The following is a 23,056-nucleotide window of genomic DNA, read 5'->3' on the forward strand; positions in this document are numbered from 1 at the left end:
TTCAGAACAATCTGCATGAATTGTGGGCGCTCCTGAATTTTTTGCTCCCAGAAATATTTAGCTCTGCAGAAACTTTTGACGAATGGTTTCAAATATCAGGTGAAAACGATCAACAAGAAGTTGTACAACAGCTACATAAGGTGAGGCTATAACTAGCTGCACGTCACCTAAAAGAACCAGAAATTAGTTATGCTGTTTACCTTTTTTAAACTCCTTTTCAGGTCCTGCGCCCTTTTCTCCTCCGAAGGCTAAAGTCTGATGTTGAAAGGGGTTTGCCTCCCAAGAAAGAAACCATCCTGAAAGTGGGAATGTCCCAAATGCAAAAACAATACTATAGGGCATTGCTTCAGAAAGATTTGGATGCAATCAATACTGGTGGTGAGAGGAAAAGGCTACTGAACATAGCTATGCAGCTACGCAAGTGTTGTAACCATCCCTACCTTTTTCAAGGTGCTGAACCGGGTCCTCCTTATACAACAGGGGAACATCTGATCCAAAATGCAGGTCTTATACAGTGTCTCTTGGTCTACATTGCCAACTTTCAGATGATGCTCTTCAAAACTAAGTATGTTTGTTTGATTGCAGGCAAGATGGTTCTCCTTGACAAACTCTTGCCAAAGTTAAAAGAACGTGATTCACGTGTACTTATTTTCTCGCAGGTACTTAGTTCTTGGCCCTCCTATATCACGTACAGTTCACTCTACTTCTGACTTTTGTTTGGGGTTATTAATTCATGTTTGGTTTGGAACTAGATGACACGACTGCTGGATATTCTGGAAGATTATTGTGTTTTCAGAGACTATCAGTACTGTCGTATTGATGGAGACACAAGTGGGGAAGACCGGGAAAGTGCTATTGATTCTTTCAATCAACCAGGCAGTGACAAGTTCATTTTCTTACTATCTACAAGGGCTGGAGGGTTGGGAATTAATCTGGCAACGGCTGATATTGTCATTCTTTATGACAGTGATTGGTGAGTTCACCAATCATACATGTTATAAGTACATAGCTTCAAATTGTAGATGTCTCATTTGGTCATAGGAAACTCATATGTTCAATAGAAAACCATAAACCCTGAGAGTTGGTCCGTTCAGGAATCCACAGGTTGATTTACAAGCTCAGGACCGAGCTCACCGTATTGGACAGAAGAAAGAGGTTCAAGTATTTCGGTTTTGTACTGAGGTATATCTTAAGGTCAAAGGGCTGGGCTCATCTCTCAATTAAGTTTGATATACATGTCTAATGAAGAGATTGGTTGACAGCTAACTATTGAAGAAAAAGTGATTGAACGTGCTTACAAGAAACTTGCATTAGATGCACTTGTAATCCAGCAAGGCCGACTTGCTGAACAGAAAGGTAAGCTTTCTTTTTCCAGTGAATTTCAAGATATGCAGACTGATGTTTACATGCCTGTAATGTGGAGGGGAGGGACTTTGGAGGGAACATCGGGGAAGCTGTTTATGCTAGAAACAAATTTCACTTGAGAGTATTTGGGAGTGTACATGTGAAATTTGTGCATGTTCAAAGGGAGTGACTCATGTTTCATTTCTGTATAGACCCTTGGGTTTCTGAAACTTACTGAGGTGTTGCTCAACTTTCAGCTGTGAACAAAGATGAGCTGTTGCAAATGGTCCGGTTTGGAGCTGAAATGGTCTTCAGCTCTAAAGACAGCACTATAACTGATGAGGATATTGACCGGATCATTGCCAAGGGGGAGGAAGCAACAGCTGAGTTGGATGCTAAGATGAAAAGGTTCACAGAAGATGCTATAAAATTTAAAATGGATGACAGTGAGTACTCTAGCACTATTGTTATCAGGGTTGACATTTGGGGCATTTTCTTTTACTGTCAACTCCTGTTAATACTTGTAACATTGTTGCAGCTGCTGGGCTCTATGATTTTGATGACGATGAAAAGGTGAACATGTGACAAAGCCTTTTATTCTCCTTTCACTTGAGAATTAGAGGCCAATTTAAATCTGGACTGATGTGAAGTATTTCAGGATGATGGAAAGCTTGATTTGAAGAAAGTCATTGCTGAAAATTGGATCGAGCCGCCTAAGCGCGAACGCAAAAGAAAGTAAGTTCTTTTTGTGGAAAAGGCTATATGTTTAATAGAGTGTGAAACTCAAGCTGAACAGCATTTTTAGAGCCAGAAGAGCACAGGGAGGTAATAATTTGTTTTAACACTGCTGATTTGTTAAGCCTGTGTCTACTGGTCCATCTAGATGAGCTTGACTGTCATGCTTAGAAGTTTTCAGGTAAATATCTAGTTTTATTTTCCTGTAGTATGTGATGTTTTCTGGATGTTACATTGGTAGCATAGCAAGTAATATTGGTAGCATTGCAGGTAATACCTTTACATTTTATGTATTAATTGCCTAAATAAAATAATGCTAAATGCAAAGAAATGAAATCCAGTCAACTGCAGATTGCTTCCTTTACCTCTCTGTCATCATCTTGCGAGTCTGTCTTAGCATTTGTGGTTTTTTCAATTTTGGCTTATATGATTATTGATTCTATTCCAAGCATTCTTGTTTGTCACTTTACAACTCTGTAAGTTCTAGATTCTTATGAAGATTGTAAAATTTAAGTCGAATTCTGGCTTTTTGATGCATTCCACAATGTATTTTTCATCATGGTGTTTGAAGTTCAGCCCTTCCTTTTTTGGGGGCTTAAAATTGAAATTGATGTCATACATTTGTTTCTAATTTTTGCTGATTAATTGAGCCAGCTACTCAGATTCGGATTATTTCAAGCAAGCTTTGCGACAAGGTGGACCTGCTAAACCAAGAGAGCCCCGTATTCCCAGAATGCCACAGCTGTATGCCTTTTAGACCTTTTAAATTCTTTGCCCATGATACATGTACTTCAAAAATTAAAAGTATTTTGCACTATTATTCTGATGATTATTTTATTGTATTGTAGGCATGACTTTCAGTTTTTCAACACTCAGAGGCTGACTGAATTATATGAGAAGGAAGTCCGCTTTCGCTTGGTAAGGCTTTTCTAGTGGCTGCTCTATGTTGGAAGTTCCCTTATCGATGAGTTGCAGGATTTTAAATCTCCATTCCTCTGTTTTTTAGTCTGTTTGAGAGCTGTGCAACAGAGCTTTATGAAACAACAGCATTAAGTAAGTGCATTGTTCATCTCTACACAGCAGTAGAGGTGAATTACTCAAAGGAAAGTAATGAGATACCTTATGAGGGCTCTACTCACGAGGCGACACTTAAGATAGCAGGATTACAGGGACGATTGTACTAAACCTAGGGAACTTGAGGTTTCATGACACAATCACCATTGACTACTGTAGTGCATGTCCTATGAAGAAAGTAGTAATGTATTGAAGAAAGCATCTGGTATAACAAAAACAAATGGTAGTCACAGTTCCTAACTTTAGCCACCAGGTCCTGAATGGTGCTGGAATGATCAACACTGCGACTCAAGATGCTTAGTGTTGCACTCCAGGATGCTCATTGCTATGCTTCCTATCCAACAGTCCTGAGAGCAATGTGTCAATAGCCCAATTGTAAACACTGACTTCCACACTAATGCCCATACTCACACTTGGGTGTTTCGTTCTTGTATCCAGCTGTTGTGCCCAATCATTTTCGCACATTGCTGTGTTTTTTGTGAAGCCCATTTTGAGTTTGATATGCTGATTGTACTCCAGGATGTGAAATGCTGGGCTTCCTGTCTGAGCAGCCTTGAATTTCATGCCCTACTGTATGATTTCCTGTCCCCAGGGTATCTAGAACAAGGTACTGTGTCAGCAACACACTTTGAATTCTGAGACTTTCACTTGTATCTGGTATATTTGTAATCACAGAGGCAGATGGAAGAGACTGCAGGTGATTTTGAGTGCCTGAGGAGGCAGTGAGAGGCCTATCTGCACATTTGGATTCTAACACTTCGTTTCATTTTGGAAATCCTCATATGATTTGGCATTATAGACCATCAGACTGCCTATTCCATGAGTCCTCATTCTTGACATTCTCGCTTGGGTATGCAGCCTGCAGATGTTGATCCACGGCTTATTTTCATTTCATATAATTAGATCTTGTACGCAGTTTGTTACTTTAGTGTTGTTTATTGCTGAGGGTTTTCTAAATAGGAAATCATTGTCACAAGACTAAAACAGGCCATGTTGAGTGTCTTGTAGCCTGCTCAATGTCCTTTGACAATGAGTTGGGCTGCAGCGCTGGCTTACTTTAGCAACTCTTGTATTCTATACTCATGCAGACAAGGCTTGGTAGGTTCTAGATAAGCATGCGCAATGAGGGCTGACTTAAAGCTGCCTCTTCTACAATTGAGTGGTAGATGCTCAATATCCTCTAGAGATGGGTTGGGTTGCAGTCTTTTTGTAGAGGGAAACTCTGAGATTTTATGTTGCAGACCATGTTGGCTTGGAGTGGTTTTCTAGACTTGGGAGGGGCTTTCTAGATTCAAGCTGACAAGGTTGCTAGGTTCTAGATAAGGTGCCACTTCTAGAACGAAGTGGTAGATGCTCAATATCGTCTAAAAATGGGTTAGGTTGCAGTCCTTTTGTAGAGGAAAACTCTGACATTTTGTGTTGCAGATTGTTGGACTTGGAGTTCCACACTGCCCAGGCATTCCTTACAGAGGGTTCATATTTTCAAGAAGTGTTGGCTTTTAGATCCTAACATGATGGGGATATTGCATGATGAGACTTGGTGAGGTGGTGCATAGGGGGAGGAAAACCCTCTACATAGTGCAGTTAGACCTAGGAGAATGGCTTGAGTACTGGAAAATGGGTATGCCATGTGAATCCAATGAAAGAAATGAGTTTAGGCCAAAGACCCAATTGCAGAGAAGCATCTGGATGGTGAGTGTAGATATTAGTCATGCAGTTGTATAGTCATGAAATAAAGAGGGCATGAAACTATTGTCCTGCTTCAACTTTAACAAAACTAGTATAAATGTGCTGTTGGCACTAGCTTTACAATTTTTTTTCTGATGGTCTTTCTCTAGCCATTTTGAAGCCAAGTTGATTACTAGCCCTTGGTAGCTACTTATAGGATGCTACATTGAACTTGGAGCATATAATGGTCTACTTATCTTCAATCTTATTCTCCTTCATGTATATTGAATACATTCATGTGCTTTTCAATGTGGCAGTCACAAAAGAACCAGGCAAAAGATGCGTTTGGTGAAGGGGATGATGTGGAAGGTACACCTTTGTAATTATGATTAGCTTCAGTAGTTTAAAACAATATTTCTCATAACACTTTCCTGCATGGTTAGATGCTGGAGAAGCATTCACACCTGAAGAGCAGGAAGAAAAGGAGCGGCTCTTAGAAGAGGCGAGTTGTCCTTTCTGTCCTTTTTTGCAACTCATTAAGTATGCAAGTAATTTTTACATTCATATCACTTTCAGGGATTTGCAACTTGGACGAGGCGAGATTTCAACACCTTTGTAAGAGCTTGTGAGAAGTATGGTAGGAATGACATACGAAGCATTGCTAGTGAAATGGAAGGAAAGACTGAAGAAGAGGTTGAACGCTATGCCAAAGTTTTCAAGGAACGGTATAAGGAGCTGAATGGTGAGTTTGAAGTCTGTAAGTTTAATGTTAAGGAAGTGTGCTTTACTTGAATCATTCAATCGTGCCTGCTAACAGATTTTTTGCAGCCTCTCCAACATATTGAACTTTAGCTCTGTTGTTTGACTGCTCTTTGTACAGATTATGATAGAATCATAAAAAACATTGAACGTGGTGAAGCTAGAATCTCACGGAAGGATGAAATTATGAAAGCCATTGGGAAGAAGCTTGATCGGTACAAGAATCCATGGCTAGACTTGAAGGTTCAGTACGGGCAAAACAAGGGGAAGCTCTATAATGAAGAATGTGATAGATTTATGGTATGCTGGCTTTAATGAGTTTCTCCTATTTTGTTATTCATTCCAAAGCAACTACGTTTATGGGTTTTTGGTTGTTTTCTGTGAGTTGTGATGATTGAGTAATTTAGTATGGTTGTATTTCTTCTTGGCCTTGGATTTGGTTTTTTGATCTGGATGCGTGATTGGTTTCATTTGGCTTTCATGTGCTATGATCCTTCAATCTGGATCTGTATCTCCTTTCTGCTTTTTCAAAATAGTTATGGCTGGGTACAACTGTTGTTCGTGTGCACATGCGTGTGCATGCATGAGGGACACAGACATTCCATATATATGTGTACACACGTCTGGTCTTTCCTTTTGCCACTAGATTTTTTTAATGCATCAAGTCTTTATTATGCATTAAAACTGGCAAGACTACTTGGTTCATTTGTTGTTTCACATGGGCAAGTGTCTATTTATTGGCAGTGTGGTTATTGTCAGCAAGTGGTGCTAAACTTTTTCCAGGGATCATGCAAAATGAGATTGCTGTTAGTTTCAAGTGTGCAGTGTAAAATTGGAACTTCAATTCTTTGGCCTGCAGATCTGCATGATAAACAAGCTTGGTTATGGTAACTGGGATGAGCTGAAGGCAGCTTTCCGCATGTCTCCTCAGTTCCGATTTGACTGGTTTGTTAAGTCCAGAACAGCAGCAGAACTCGCTAGGCGCTGTGATACACTTATCAGGCTTATTGAGAAAGAGATGCAAGAGCTGGATGAGAGGGAGCGGCAAGCACGCAAGGATCAGAAAAGCCTGAACAAAGTACTCAGTTTTCCTCATCTTGTTTCCTTTTGGTTTACCTAGGGATGGTATTAAGCTTACTGCTGTCGCAAACTAGTAAAGTTTTGAAAGTCTCTCGCATAGATGCTTTTATTATCACTAGCCTCTTTTGCAGAGTATGCTCACTTGTAGTTAGACTTAGAACATGAATAATGTCTGAACATGTAATTATTGATAATAATCTGTAATACTGCTGACTGAAGTCAAAGAAAGGGTTCTGGTTTTCAAGACAGTTTCACTCCTGGCTGATCCAATATGTTCAAAACGCAGGGCAGAAAAAGGAAACTTATCGAGTGAGAATTGGGTCAAACACTCTGATGTGATGAAAATTCATGATAGTTTCCTATCTGTACATGAGGCAGTTAACTAAACTGATCGCCACATTGACTGCTACTGCTGAGGCCAGTCTTCCCACAACTGCAGGTGAAGGCAGCGTGCACATGGCACATGGCAACAGGGTATTTTTTGTGTTTCTGTAGGACAATCCTCCAGGAACATTCCAAAATATCACAGCGCTTTATCATCATAAAGCTTGTAACTGTAAAGTCAAATCATTTTAGTAAACGATTAGCAGGGCTGCTAATTGAATTAGTGCAAGATTGCACGAGCAATGCAGAACTGTACCACACGAATGAAGTCTAATGCCATTATATTATATCTATTATTAAGAGGACTGCCCTCATGCCGTTTGGTGTCTAGTTGTTTTTGTTATAGAACTCAGACAATTATTCTTATTTAGACTTTGTACTACTGATTTAGGGGGATTCTTGTGTCTAGTTTGTGTGTCTTGCTAGAGGGCAACTAGTTTGCATGATTTTGGTGCAGGAGTGATATTCTTTTGTGATGTGTATAAGAAGCTGCCATTGCAAAGAGCATAGCGAGAGCATAACGAGCTGCCATTGCAAAGAGCACCTTCTCAGGGAGATTCTGCTATTTCCCAGTGTTCTCATAGGCTGTAGAGTAGGCGCGCTGTTCTTAAAAAGAACAGTATTTCCCCAATTTAAGACAATTTGTGACCTGATGTTTGGGCTTTCAAAGCGTGAAGGTTTTTCAGGGTGCTTCAGGCAAATGACTGTAAAGCATATTTCTGCAACTAAGCAGGGCAAATGTTTTACTAGCTTAAGTTGTCATGCAAGTTCCGGCTTTAGGTTGGCATTTTGTAACTACTTTGACCAGTTTGCCTAGGTTTTAATCGATTTGTTTTCATTATATGATGATGATGGGTGTTTGTGTGAGATATTAAATGTGAAAGGATTCTATACTAAATCGAATGTCAGGTCTTACATAGAGACTTGTATTGAGTGTCGGTGCCAAAACCCTTGACTAACAACTCAACAGTGTTCCATATTAACGTCCATCTTGGTGACCTAAACTCACTTTTATACTTTGTACCAAGTGTCTTCACAGCTGCACCGTGAGAATGGAAACCCCGTCTGGGGTAGCACACACTACCACTTGAGCCTAGCAGGTCTTGGCGTGATGGGTGAGATATTGATCATCAGATTGTTACAATCCTTGTGGCAGATTTTTAGCATTTTTTTATATACAAGGACATGTTTGTACATGTTCATACTGAACTGCAAGCATCTGTAGCACATATCATATGGGCAATTATCCACTTTGCATTTCACTCAAACTTGAATCTGATATTTGAGGAATGAGTGGTTGCTTTCTTAGTGACATCATGGTGAGGGTGAAGATGCAAGGCGGTTGGCCTGCATTTCAATAATAACTGGTGAGCACATGCTTGCATTATTCTTTTGCATGGGTGTTGTATTTTGGGATGGTTTGTACCAAACTTCACTACATGCTTTGTCAGATGGGAGAGGATCGAGGTGCAGCTGAAGTGCAGTAGACAGTGTGAGAGTGAGAGACAGAGTTGAGCATGACACCCAATGCAATAGTACTGAATAGAGTGTAAGCTGAAAGTACAAATGATAACCCTTATACCTTAGGGTTATAAGGGGCTGTTCACACCCGAACACAGTAAGTGCCTGTAAGTGTGCACCACAAGCACATATAAAATAGTACACATAATCTGGGGGAAAAAACCTCTCCTACCGAGAGTAAAAAGTGCCCCAGTGTCCTAGTGATCACCCGCACACTCCCATATGAGCGTAGGCGTAAGTAAGGCGTGTGAGATACCCAACAAACCCCCCTGGAGTGAAGAGTGATCAAGTGTACAAGGATCATCCGCCACCAAAGGGCGTCAAATTCAAAGCATCGCGAAATGCTTCAAATTTGTCTCGTGGAAGAGCTTTGGTGAAGATGTCTGCCACATTGCTGGTGGTAGGACAGTAGACAAGGCTGATATCACCTGCATGTAGCCTCTCTCTGACAAAGTGGTAGTGAATCTCTATGTGTTTCGTGCGAGCATGAAACACAGGGTTCCGTGCCACTGCAATGGCACTCTGACTGTCAGTATATAAAGGAGTAGGCTCCGTAACAGATACATCCAAATCAGCAAGTAAGCGTCTAAGCCATACGCACTCAACTGCAGTAGTGAAGGTTGCCTTGTACTCAGCTTCACATGACGACGTGGCAACAGTGGATTGTTTCTTGCTAAGCCAAGAAATGCATGACGAGCCAAGAAAGAAACAATTGCCACTAGTAGAGTGACGAGTATCAAAATCACCAGCCCAATCAGAGTCACTGTAAGCATGTAACTGCAGTGGTCCCCCCTTGGCATAAAGCAATCCAAGAGCTCTAGTACCCTGCAAGTAACGAAACACACGCTTCACAGCTTGCCAATGCGACATATGAGGCTGATGCATGTACCTGCTCAAAACTGAAACGGCAAACTGTATGTCTGGCCGAGTGTGGCATAGATAGATGAGACATCCCACTGCTGGAGCATAAGTATGGATATCAAACAAATCACTGTCATCATGTAATGACAGTTTGAGCCCAGGTTCCATGGGTGTACAAACTGGCTTGCAATCCTGTAAGCCAAACTTCTCAAGAAGTTGCCCAATGTACCTTGACTGACATAATCCAATGCCTCTAGCATCATGTACAAACTGGATGCCCAAGTAATAGTGCAAAATACCCAAGTCAGACATGTCAAAAGTTTGCTGTAAATTATTTTTGAATGCTGAAATCTGATCAGCACGTGTTCCAGTGAGCAAAAGGTCGTCTACATATAGACACAAAATCAGCATGGATCCCCCCTCTTTATGTACATAAAGGGTAGACTCAGATGGGCTGTTTACAAACCCCTGACTAAGCAAGAAAGCATCTATCTTTGCGTACCAAGCTCGTGGAGCTTGTTTCAAACCATATAGAGCTTTTTTCAGCTTGCATACTAAATTTTCTGAGCTTTCAACTGCAAAACCAATGGGCTGCTGTACATACACTTCTTCCTGAAGTTCCCCATGTAAGAATGCAGTCTTTATATCCAGCTGATGCACTTTCCAACCAAAATGTGCAGCCAAGGCAATCATAGACCGAATGGTCGTCATACGGGAGGTAGGAGCAAAGGTCTCCTCATAGTCAATGCCCTTTTTCTGTGCGTAGCCTTTAGCTACCAGCCGTGCCTTGTACTTATCTATGGATCCATCTGCATTCCTTTTTAATTTGTAGACCCATTTCGTACCAATGGCACGCTTGCCAACTGGCAAAGACACCAAATCCCAAGTATGATTCTTATGAATAGAATCCAATTCAGCTTGCATGGCTGCCATCCAATGCACACTATGTCGTGCATCCTCAAAACATTCAGGCTCCTCATTATCATGAGTACATGCTGCCATAACAAACTCCATGGAATGTGCTGAATCATGCAGTTGAGTTTGCCTTCGAGTACGACCAGCCAAGGGTGTTTCCAAATGACTATCTCTCATAGTCTGCGTGTACCATCTAGGCACCTGTCTTGCTTCCTGACTGTGTACAAGTTCCTGCTGAATTTCAGTTTCAGCAATGTGCTAATTTATGTATGTTCCATAGGAGCAGCTGGCTGAACATTAGGTTCATTTGCTGAAGTACCAGCTGAATCACCAAATGTGATGGGCAGCAGCCCTTCAAAGACATCACGGGCAGCCTGATATGTATCAAAACCAGCCAAGGATAATTCTGATTTTTCATCAAATACAACATCCCTGCTGACAAAAACCTTCTTGGTCACGGGATCATAGAGTCTGTAGCCTTTGCTTTCGCTGCTATATCCCATAAAGATGCATTTTACAGCCTTGTTGTCTAACTTCTTTCGAAGTACCTGTGGAATATGGGCATATGCAAGACACCCAAAAGTACGGAAGTGGCCAACAGAAGGTTTGCGGCTGTGCCAAGCCTCAAAAGGTGTGACGGTTTTCAAGGCCTTGGTAGGGCATCTGTTCAAAATGTGGCAAGCGCACATGACGGCTTCCATCCAAAAACTATGAGGCAAACTCTTTGCCTTCAGCATACATCTGGCCATCTCCATGAGTGACCGATTTTTCCTCTCTGCTACCCCATTCTGCTGTGGAGTATATGCAGTAGTGTACTGATGGATAATGCCCTTCTGCTGCAAATAAGAATTCAGCATAGAGGACATGTATTCCCCCCCTCGGTCCGAACGGAGAGTCTTAATCTTGCAACCAGACTGAGTTTCCACAAGTGCACTGAAAGCCAAAAATGCATCATACACTTCTGACTTCTTTTTCAAGCAGTAGACCCAGCACAAACGTGTAAAGTCATCAATAAATGTTACAAAATAGTAACAACCACCCAATGACTGTGTCTGCATGGGCCCACAAACATCCGAATGCACAAGCTGCAATCTGGCTGTTGCTCTAAAAGCAACATCACGGGGAAAAGAGAAACGATGCATTTTCCCCAAAATGCAACCCTCGCATAAATGCTCAGGAGGTCTCTCCAAGAGAGGTAATCCATCCAACATCTGAGTACGCTGTAATAGCATCAAGCTGCCATAGTTTACATGCCCCAAACGAGCATGCCATAACTCTGCCTCTAACATAGCAGGAGTAAGAGTGGATGTCAAATATGCAGACTGATTTACCGAAAGAGCATCCAACTCATATAACCCATGACACAGAGAACCTGTCAAGACCAATGTCATGTGTTCCTTGTCACGGACCATGCAACGGTCATCATCAAAGGTGACCTGCAAACCACAACGTGCCATAGAAGAAATGGAAAGCAGATTCTTCTTAATGCCAGGCACATACAAAGCATCCTGTAGGCGGAGAATAGAGCCATCAATGGCTGTAAGCTGAATCTCCCCAATACCACGAACAGGGTATGATGCATTATTAGCACACTGAACAGACTTCCCAACGGGAGGTGCACCAAGAGAAGCAAACAAATCTCTACGAGATGTGATATGCCGTGAAGCACCACTGTCAAAGAACCAAGTGTCAGCATCCTCTGTAGAGCTAAATGCTCTATCAGCCCAAGAGACATCATAATTGCAAGTGTAAAAACAATAGTCCCTGTCTGCAACAAAGGACGCGGACTCACTAGCAGTGGAAGGAGCTGCAGAAACAGACATCCCTGACTCCTTCTTCTCTTTGGCGATGCGCTTCCTGCACTCAGTGATGTAGTGGCCAGGCTTCTTGCAGTAATGGCATTTTCCTTTCTTGGCTTGCGTGCCCCCCTGTTTCTGACTTGTCTGTGAAGTGTTACTACTACCAGAACTCTACGAAGCATTTTTCCCTTGGCTGTTTTTACCTTTCTGCCTTGACATAAAAGCCTGCTCAGAGGCTATACCATCCACACCACTGTTCCGTCTAGTTTGTTCCTCCTCTAGAAGCAAACTGACAAGCTGAATGAAAGTGATGGGCTCTTTCGAAATCCTCATAGTGAGGTTCAAGGCAGTATGAAAAGCCAAGTAAGAGGGAGCCAGTGAATTCAATGTCGTAGAAATCAGCTGCGCATCTGAGTAGTACTCATCCACATTCATGAGTTGCTCCCGCAAGTCCTGAATTTTGTTGAGATGATCCTGCATAGAATCACCCTCATTCATCTTTAGAGTCTCTAGCTCTTTCTTCAAGAAAGAGATGCGAGTCTCATTCTTTCCTGCAAACATCTGCTCCAATATCAACCAAGCTTCTTGTGAAGAAGCTGCTGAACGAATATGAGGAATGATAGAACGCTGAACTGCCAATGCAATCAGCGACATAGCCTGTGCATCCCGTGTATCCCAAGTTTTCTGAGCTGCAGTTCTTGGGGGAAGTGGCTGAGCGGGCTGAGGTGGAGGGGGCTGAGGTTGCCCTCTTGCACGTCCTCCTGGAGGAGGAGTAGCGGGAGCCACAACTCCCGGTCGTGCTTCCTCTCCACTGACATAATCCCACAAATTTTTTGCCACTAATACATTCTTCATCATAAAAGACCAAAGGGAATAATTGTTCCCATCCAATCGGTCTTGCTTGGACACATAGGTGAATACATCTCCTCCCTGATTTGCCATTATTTCCCAAAAGGCAATAGAGCAATGTCAATGCAGTACGGGCTGGAAATCTGCAAATTTCCAGAAATTGCAGCAAACACAAGTCTGCAATTAATGTGCAAAGGGTACTCTGTCACAAAAACTGTCACTGATGCACGCTTCCCAAGGTGCAATTAGTGCTCAGCAGCACTAAAACATCAAAAGCCCCAAAATTTTCTGCCCAAAATTTCTGTCACAAATGTCTGTTACAAAAGCCCCAAAATGTGCATTCAATGTGTCACAGACAGACACAGCACGTTTCCCAATGCTGAAAATTGAACCTGCTGTTCAGCACGTTTCCCAATGCTGAACCTGAACCTGTTGCACGAACTCCTGTGTAACAGAAAAGTGCAGAATGTTACCTCTGCGTGTTGACGACGGGCACGATTCCCGAGGTAATTACTGCTGGGTACAATCGGGCTGACGCACAGGTACAGGCGTGCAGGATGGCGCGTCAGGACACAGGCGGCACGTCAGGGCACCAGTGGCGGGACAGGGCGTCAGATGGCGGGCAGACGGGAGCAGCTCGTCTGGCGGGACAGGGCGTCAGATGGCGAAGTGGGCAGGACGTTGACTGGCGGGCCAACGTAGAAGGCAGCGACGTGGACAGCGCAGGCGACGGGCTGCTGACGTGGAGTTCTAAAAACGGCGACAGGCGGGCTGTTGTCAAACTTGCGGGCTGACGAGGACTGCACTGTTGGACAGCGCGCTGGCATACGTCAGCGCCTGCAGCTGAATGTCAGACGTGGACCTGGTGCTGCTCGCGAGCTGCTGACGGACGACTACGACTGTTGACGGGCAGGACTGAGCTGCAAGTGACGTGGCTGCTGACGAAGGTATAGGCTGAACGTGCTGTACCAGATAGGTACTGACGAGCTGTCAGTGCTGACGCAAGTCCTCGGGAACCGAACAGAGCTGCTGACCAGCTCTGATACCAAATGTCAGATGGGAGAGGATCGAGGTGCAGCTGAAGTGCAGTAGACAGTGTGAGAGTGAGAGACAGAGTTGAGCACGACACCCAATGCAATAGTACTGAATAGAGTGTAAGCTGAAAGTACAAATGATAACCCTTATACCTTAGGGTTATAAGGGGCTGTTCACACCCGAACACAGTAAGTGCCTGTAAGTGTGCACCACAAGCACATATAAAATAGTACACATAATCTGGGGGAAAAAACCTCTCCTACCGAGAGTAAAAAGTGCCCCAGTGTCCTAGTGATCACCCGCACACTCCCATATGAGCGTAGGCGTAAGTAAGGCGTGTGAGATACCCAACATGCTTTGAGTGTAAAAAATTCACTAATGTTGGAAGGGCTAATTATGTACAATCTTACCATATCCACTTTGCAATGTGTTGTATCCATGCTATCCATCCATGCTTAATAGAATGTTTTAAGGCTATTTATGTGATCCATGCTATATGTTGCTAGTATAGCACGTCATTAAGGTACTCTGTACATATTGCTATAAGGCTAGAAGTGCTCTTCTAGATAGAGTAGTAGCATGTGTTCCTCCTTCGAAGGCATTATGGTATACAAGATGAGCATGTGAATATAACATGATAACAAATGGTACTGACCATGCGTGATAGATTTTAATGAAAAGGACTTATGCCATTCTCTTATGATGCTGCCTTGAATGAAATGTTTGAATAGACTAGAACCAACGGATAACAAACTTCGGGGTTGCACTTGGTAATTAAGTTAATGAAGCATGCAAGTTCGAAGGAAGGGTTTAAAGTATCTCACATGGGCACAAATGTATTGAGAATAAGGGTTTTATACCATGCTTGTAGAAATTGATAGCATTTTAATTCCAAAAGTTTAGAACTTTATAGATTGATAACATCTTTTTTAAGTTTTGAGAATTCAAAAGTACACAATCTTTAGACAACACACCTCGAACATGCAACTTGACAATATGAATGTTATTGAGTGAATAAAAACTGCCATCATTAGTAGCAACTTGGTCGTGCATAAAAGCTTATAAAATCACTAAAGATTTGCATTTTCCTCTCATAGTTGTGTAAGAAGAATGGTTGATGTTATACTGCTAAATAACAGAATTAAAAGTTAATGAAATCTAAGCTACTTTAGGTCATTTTCTAGCTTTTAGCTCAACTTGTGGCTCTATTATAAAAATTAGTGTTGCCTGCTTTGTAAGAGATTCAAGATGGAACTATGAAGATACATTGTGGACATATATTGTCACCTAAGAATGGTTATACTTTGACAACATAAAAAAATGTATTGTTAAATTAATAAAATCTAAGCTACTCCTTTTGGTCATTTCTAGCTTTTAGCCCAATTTGTGGCTCTATTATAGGAAATAGTGTTTCAAACTTTGCAAAAGATTCAAGGTGGAACCATGAAAATACATTGTGGACGTGTAGAGAGTTGCCATCGGATATACATAATGTTGTAGTTTTCACGCAAGCAAGTTAGTATGTCTGAGGTGATTGGGCTATGTGAGTGGGTTTAACATCAATGTGGCATAAAAGTGAAACTATTTGTGGTGCGTGCGCTTGTGCTATATACACATTGATTTTTTTGCATTGATTTTATGGCTTCAAAATGGTCTTTAATGGATTGAGATATTAACTTTGTTGCTTGTGAAGGAAGCTTGGACATTAAGAAAATAAGGACTCAAAAGTGCACCAATAATTAATCAGGGGATTAGTTTCAATGAAAATTTAATGAGTTGGCATGCTTTAGGTGGTTGGGTTGTGTGGATAGGTTCAACATCATGCATGTTATAAAAGTGCAAGTATATGTGGTATGAGAGTCTTTGAAAGGGGGCATGAATGTTATAGCAAATATAGACACAAAAAGGACCCATCATTAGTTAAGAGTGGTTAGTGCTAATGATAAAGGGACCAATAAGAAGGTTGGGTGCACATTATTGGGTACCACCTTTTCATTGCTCTTTTTCACCTTGTAATTGATTTAGGATGGAAAATTCAAAACGCATTGTCTACATATAGAAGGTTACCATGAAAAAAATCGTTCAACGAAGTTAGTGTGCTCAATGTGACTGGGTTGTGTAGATGGGTTTAATGTGAATTCTATGTACGATGCTTTCATGTTTAGTGCTTGATACCATCCAATCGTAGCATAGTTAAAACTAAACTTGGACTTCGAACTAGTACAAAAAAGTAAAAGTGAACTAGCATACTAGCATTCAAGAGGGTCAAGTATTGCATTTAGATTTTACTTTGTGACTTGAACTTAGCGTAACAATCTTGTCTTTTGATTTGCATCTCCAAGGAACTATGTTTAAATCTTATACGAAACTTATGTTTTAAATACAATTGAGTTGAAGTTTTAATTAACAACTTGTCAAAGAATCAAAACATAACAGATCACTAACGTAAAGAACACACTGGCCTTGAGATTAGTCACCAAGACCAAAAAGTGTTTCACCTAACTCATAGGACTCCTTGAAAATGACTTAGCTGTAGAGCTAGAGGACTGCTCAAGGACTCTTTAAAGTGGATTAATTCTCAAGTGCTTAACCTATAGATGTGGATAGTGGGAACTAGATTTTGACCTTATCTCTTGATCAAAGCTACACATTGAAGGAAGAGGGTTTGACTTAGAAGGCCTTAGAAAGGTTTTAATGAGTCAATTGAATACTAATTGAGCTTAGACTACAATCCAATTCATAGCAACACTGCTAGCTAGTACTTTTTGAGGACACAAAGCTCTCTCCATGCTCCTCATATGTCATTTGTTATTAGGTTAGATTTTAAAATAAAACAATTTATTTGCATGTGACACGTACAATGAGAGAGAGAGAGAGAGAGAGAGAGAGAGAGAGAGAGAGAGAGAGAGAGAGAGAGAGAGAGAGAGAGAGAGAGAGAGAGAGAGAGAGAGAGAGAGAGAGAGAGAGAGAGAGAGAGAGAGAGAGAGAGAGAGAGAGAGAGAGAGAGAGAGAGAGTGTGTGTGTGTGTGTGTGTGTTTGTGTGTAAAATAGTGTAGACAAATATACTCACAAATATACTCACAAATGGGTGTGCTCAAGGAAGTGTCACCTATAGGGCTAGATATTCCTAGTAGGTCACCATTTGAATCTCCTCGGGAGTGGGTGCTTGACCATAGTCTTTTGTTTGTTTAAGAAACATAAGCCAAGTGAACCATTTAGTTATTTGTATTCACAACTTAACTTTTTAATAACTTGGTTTGTGCTATTTATACTTAGAAGCATAGTAATAGAGCCACATTCACCCATATGACCCAGAGATGTACAACCTGCTCATACTCTAGCTTATGTTGCCTCCTATTTTTAATTTACAAAAAAATACATAAGTTAAGTAGATATAAACAATTCAACTCAGAGATAGAAATAAAACACTAAACTCAAATTAACTCATAAAATACATCATAACTACACCTGCCATCATGTGAAGGTTGTACTTGTCTCATCTCCCATTAAAAGAAACCCAATACTCCTCAAGAAATCTTGGGGGGCATTTTCTTTTGAAGAACCAATCCATATATTCTATTTAACTTGAATTCTACATGAGCGTTGAGGTTTTTCAAAATTTACTTTTCAATTTCACAAGCTTTATTACTTGAATAAAATTGAATGCTTTTTTGTATGTGAGTGATGAATACTTTTGTCTACAAAGAACTTGAAGAAATACATAGTTGAGACTTTTTATACTCATCCTTAACAAATGAATTTATCTTTACATTTTCTATTTTTATGTGGCTAACAGGTGCAATATGGACTTTATAGGATGTTAATCATGAGTAGTCTATTTTTATGTGGCTAATAGGTGCAATATGGACTTTATAGGATATTGACCATGCCTACTCATGAATCATGGTATTTAAATCAATATATCAAACAGCTTGTCAATCCTCAGGTATGGAATTCCAAGAGAGTGTAATGACTATTCTTAAGTATCTCTCAAATCCTCACTTCACTCTAGCTCAACAAGGTTGGTCACAAGGAATGCCATTGAGGATCTCTTATCGCTTTTTATGATTCTTCCCAACTTGTTTATGAATCTCAGGATGATATGAAATAGGGTTGGATGAATAGGGGAACGAAAGCTAGTCCATCTCTACATTTTTGAAGGGGAAAGAACAAACAACACTATGAGTATTAATGGAGAAACGATGGCCTTACATCATTAGGTCTGCAATCCTTACTCAAGTTTTACCCCATTGTATGGATGATATTTTTAGAATTGATATGCCATTATAGGATATCCTACCTTGCCACCATTCTATAGAGCATTAGAAATACTAGAAAGACCTCCCATGTTTGCACTGTGTCACTTTGTAAAGTTCATGAATAGAAACATATTGTGTTTAGATGTCAATTCCTTTTTGTTATGCTAAAACCTTACTATTTTTTGTTCTTAATGAGGGTGCGAGAGGGAAGGATTTAAACCCAAAGAGTCTAAATTTCTAAAGTATTAACTTATGTATCATAATGAGAATCCCCAAGCCTTGAGAATGGGTAAAACTATAGGGAACTTCAAGAGAAGAAGTTCCTCATAAAGAAAATCCAGCCTCCAAACTTTAATGAAGAGGAACCAATGTTGATCAAGATGAAAAAGCTTCAATGGAGGCCATGTATGATTACTTTAATGCTACAAAAACCACTACCTTTCAACTACGAGTGAAGGCAAGCTTTGGTGGAAGTAATAATGCCAAGATAATGGGATAACAGAAGTCTCATGGATATGGGAGAAAATCAAGGAAGTAGTACAAGGGCAATTCTTAACCCATTCTTTGAATCCATCAAGATGAGCAAGCATCACAACCTTCACTGTTTGGACCACACCTTGGAGAAGGCTATAACTCAAAGTTTGTTAGTCTCTGAAAGCATGCATCACCAATGACAACATTCCAACATATTGCAAGGCTTCATCAATGCTTAAATCCCCCTCTTCACACACCTCTAAAGGTAATTAGGCCTAGAAATCTTGAAGGTAACATTATTGGGGCCAAAGCCTTGGCTTGAGAAATCACCTTGATAGTCTAGAGAAGTCACATCATGCACAACAATTATGGAAGAAAATTTCCAAACCATGGTAGCCGAGGGAATAATGCAAAGATAAATGAGCAAGCCTTTGCAAATATTGGAGAGATAAGAGGAATAGGTAGTGAGTAATGCTTCAAGTGCAAAAAGGTTGGACACCTAAGGGTGGTTTGCTTAAACAATCCACGAAGTCTAAACCTAAATCGACCAGCCATGAGAAGTAAAGGAAATGGGAACAACATAAGAGGCCAAGAAAGAGGAAGAGCATCTACAAGTCAGGTAAATTCCATGATAGGATAGCCAATTGAAGAACAATATACATTGGGAGAAGAAGTTATGTGAGGAACCATTCATGCAACTATAAAGAATAAGGGAACCACCTGCCAATGTTTCGTCATTCAAATACCAACAACTTACTTGGTAAGTCTTTTAGAATCTTGAGCGTCTTGGTCGTGGAATTACTTTTTCTTTTCTAGTAGCTGCAAACAACATAAACAAGCAACATCTAGACATCGAGATTGCAATGAAAATGGTTGTAAGTAGAATTGGTTATAGCGGGAAATAAATCACCTCTAAAATGATAGGAGAATTCCAATTTGAGTTAGAACGGGAGAAAAAAAAAAGTTGACTTTCAAATTCTACCAAGTTGTTACTACTAATACTAGGCATGGATTGTTGGCTTAAGGAAAACAAGGACCAAATTTTATGTGCCAAAGAGGAATTTATCTTCCAAGATTTAGAAGACAACACTTTAAGGATGCAAAGAAAAGCTAGAAAGAAAAGGGCCTACTAGCCAAACCTAACTAACTCCAAAAAGGATCAAGGAAATCAATGTATCTAGTCACGTTGAATAAAGTCAAAAATTGCAAGGTGAAACACCTTCATGGACCAATAACTTTGATTATATAAATTATATAAAGAGTTGAGGAACTTGCCTCCTAACAAGAAACTCAATCATGAGATATAATTGATATGTGTAATGGAACTATATGTAAAAGACCTTAAAAAGTATGTGTGCCTAAACCTAGCAAACTCGAGAAGTAGTTAAGGCCATTGATCAACCAAGAGCTCATTCACCAAGCAATTGACCTTGGGGAGAACTTGTCCCTTTTCCAAAAACAACAAATGGATCCCTCAAACTCTGAATCAACTTTAGAGAATTGCACCTACTGCCTATCAAGAACAAGTACCCTATACCCAAAATAGAAAAACTTTCAAGTCAACTATATGGAGCCAAAGTCTTCTCCAAGACATGGGATTAGGGTGCTACAAAATTGAGATCAAGGACAAAGATATTCAAAATATAACCAATACTTGCTATGGTCCCTACAAGTTCTTGGTCATACCATTTGGATGGACCAATGTCTAAATGACATTCAATTGGCTAATCCAAGATACTTTTCACCCATACTTTAGATGATTTCATGCTAGTATTCTTTGATGATATATTCGTGTATTTCAAATTCGAAAAGAGCATAAGGTTTAGTTGTAAATTGTAGTCCAATCTCTTCACCAATATCAACACTACACTAAGAAGAGCAAGTGCATATTTTTCACAACCCAAATCAAATATTTAAATATCTCTAAACTCTTTCCATGAACTAAGAAATTATACTTTAAAATCAAAAGCAGTAAAAATATTGAGCTCAACTGTTTTGGAACCTCAACAATATCCAAATCAACTTCTTCCACCTCATTGTCAATGACTCGTGGGAGGACGGCCTCATAGTGTTTTTAGACTTCTCTTGGGCATTTTAAAACCAATTTTTGTGTGGCTTCAACTTCTTTAGTATATTTGTGTAGCTTCATCATGTTGAGTAGTAGGTTCTATAACCTCCTCAAGATGCTCCTCAATAACATTCTCCATAACTTGCTCTAGTAAGTCTTTAGGGTAACCTATGACTTGTAGGAGACAATCTTCATGTACATGGACTTCATGTAAAGTTTTTGTACTATAATTATGCACAATCTTGTCAATGCCTATTTTGAAACTCAAAGTACAGTTGGTTAGCATGCAAAAGGAGTTCCCTTCATCATCTTTCACTTCAAGTGTGAAATAGTCTTCCCTCTCTCCATATTTGAACACTCAAATACTCTTGCAATGTACTCTTTTTGAGATAACTAAAGAAGTTTTTTGTGTGTGTCTCCATAAATCTCATGCCAAGAATATGGCATGCATTACCCAGATCCCTTATATCAAAGGTTTCGTGCAACCTTTTCTTGAGTGCATCATCCACATCCAAGACATATTTCCTCACAATAAGCATATCATTCATGTAGAGGATCAAAATCATAAGACTACCATCCATAGCATTCTTCATGTAGAGATAATAATATGTATTACTTAGTATATATTCTTGAGACCTCATGAAAGTATCAAACTTATGGTACAACTCGCTTGGACCATGCACAATCCGTATAAACTTTTTGTAAAGTTTACATGCCGTCTATTTCTTATCTTACACAACAAACCCTCTAAATTTTGCATATAGATATTATCATACACGTTGCTTTGCAAGACATCTATCTTTACATCCATCTAGATAAGTTCAAGGTCTTTCGTAACAACAAGTGCAATTATGTGAAGAGTGGTCATCATAACTATTAGTGAGAAGATCTCATCAAAGTCTATCTCCTTCTCTTGCTTAAAGCTACTAATCTTACCTTATACTTAGGTAATGTAAACAGTGGTGAAATTTTTAGCTTATAAATCCATTTTTATGGCAATCCATGCTTGCCTTAAGGCACTAGAATGAACTCTCAAATTGCATTCTTAATCAAAGACTCCATCTACAAATGGTTAGCCTTTTTTCACTTATGACTATCATCCATGGGTGTAGCAATCTTATAATGTGAAGGTTTTTGGTACCATGGTAGAATCTAGATGGAGTATATCATTATGGAGATTTAGAAACTCTCATAGACCTTCTCAATACCTACTCAACCTGAGCATTTTGCCATCCCACCTATCTATCTTAATGAAGGTGAGGCCATACACTTGGCTATAGCACTCCCACCGCAACATGCACTTACTATCCTAACCCTTGCATCATGTGGAATGGGTCATGCATGTCGCTCAAGAAGTTGCTATCCATCTTGCTAAAATCTCAATGGACTTCACGAGTTTCTTATGCATAATTTTCTTCATTACATATTACATCATGGATGCCTAATATCTTTTAGCCTTTGAATCCCATAAACAATATCCTCTCTCTTTTGAATCTCCATACCAATAAAAATTCATTTCAATGACTTAAGATCAATCTTGCTCTTGTGTCCTTGGAAATGTGCATATAGGAATTGTAAGCAAAACACATAACTACTCTCATAAGAGGGTTTCTTTCTAGACCATAGCCCTTGAGAAATGTTTCCATCCAATGGCTCGCTAGGTGATCTACTAATCAAATGAACATAGCATGCTCCAAATCCTTTCTTGTATGGTCCTATTCATAACCTCTATAACTCCATTTTGAGTTGGTTTCAATTCCCTCTTGATACCTCACATTTTACAAAAGTTCTTAAATACATGAGAGTATACTCCCCACCGTTCTTAGTATATAAGAGTTTGGGCCTCTTGCTCGACAAATTCTTTGCATATGCCAATAACTTTTGAAATATATCAATGGTATCACTTCTTTTGCAAATAAGATAGATCCATACCTTTTACATCACATCATCAATAAAGGTGACAAAGTATGATTGTCGTTGCTCTCGTGAGCACACCGCCAAGACGCACATACTGCTTTTTGTTTCAAAGCATTTCAAGCAGAGAGTTATGGCTTCCTCTCACATAGCTGTGCACACTCTTCCACACACAAATGTAGTTAGCTTACCTTTGAATCCAATTGAGTGCCTCCTCCCACGAATCCATTGGTAGCTCCATAATGCAAGATGTGCTCTCAAACAAGCTCCATCTCCAAGCTTTGAGCTTCAACCTCCATAGCCATGTGCACAAGAAA

The 23,056-nt window shown here is 40.2% G+C and overlaps 1 protein-coding gene across 1 annotated transcript in view; it reads left to right on the forward strand.

Annotated features, from left to right (window-relative positions):
* Positions 1–7,346, forward strand: part of LOC148016332 (putative chromatin-remodeling complex ATPase chain) — a 31,224-nt gene extending 23,878 nt beyond the window's left edge. Inside the window, exons 9-25 of the mRNA XM_087663618.1 lie at positions 6–140; positions 222–504; positions 586–659; positions 753–973; positions 1,095–1,182; positions 1,263–1,356; positions 1,602–1,790; positions 1,883–1,917; positions 2,003–2,079; positions 2,734–2,823; positions 2,928–2,997; positions 5,139–5,190; positions 5,265–5,323; positions 5,398–5,563; positions 5,702–5,880; positions 6,440–6,658; positions 6,947–7,346. Of these exons, the coding sequence (XP_087519744.1) occupies positions 6–140; positions 222–504; positions 586–659; positions 753–973; positions 1,095–1,182; positions 1,263–1,356; positions 1,602–1,790; positions 1,883–1,917; positions 2,003–2,079; positions 2,734–2,823; positions 2,928–2,997; positions 5,139–5,190; positions 5,265–5,323; positions 5,398–5,563; positions 5,702–5,880; positions 6,440–6,658; positions 6,947–6,973 (2,058 nt within the window). The 3' untranslated portion in view covers positions 6,974–7,346. The remainder of the gene's footprint in view (positions 1–5; positions 141–221; positions 505–585; positions 660–752; positions 974–1,094; positions 1,183–1,262; positions 1,357–1,601; positions 1,791–1,882; positions 1,918–2,002; positions 2,080–2,733; positions 2,824–2,927; positions 2,998–5,138; positions 5,191–5,264; positions 5,324–5,397; positions 5,564–5,701; positions 5,881–6,439; positions 6,659–6,946) is intronic.
* The last annotated feature ends 15,710 nt before the right edge of the window (positions 7,347–23,056 follow it).

This window comes from Lygodium microphyllum, chromosome 23, assembly GCF_053477565.2.
Source record: "Lygodium microphyllum isolate KBCC chromosome 23, Lygodium_microphyllum_v1.1.10, whole genome shotgun sequence".
In the NCBI taxonomy this organism is placed as follows: Eukaryota; Viridiplantae; Streptophyta; class Polypodiopsida; order Schizaeales; family Lygodiaceae; genus Lygodium; species Lygodium microphyllum.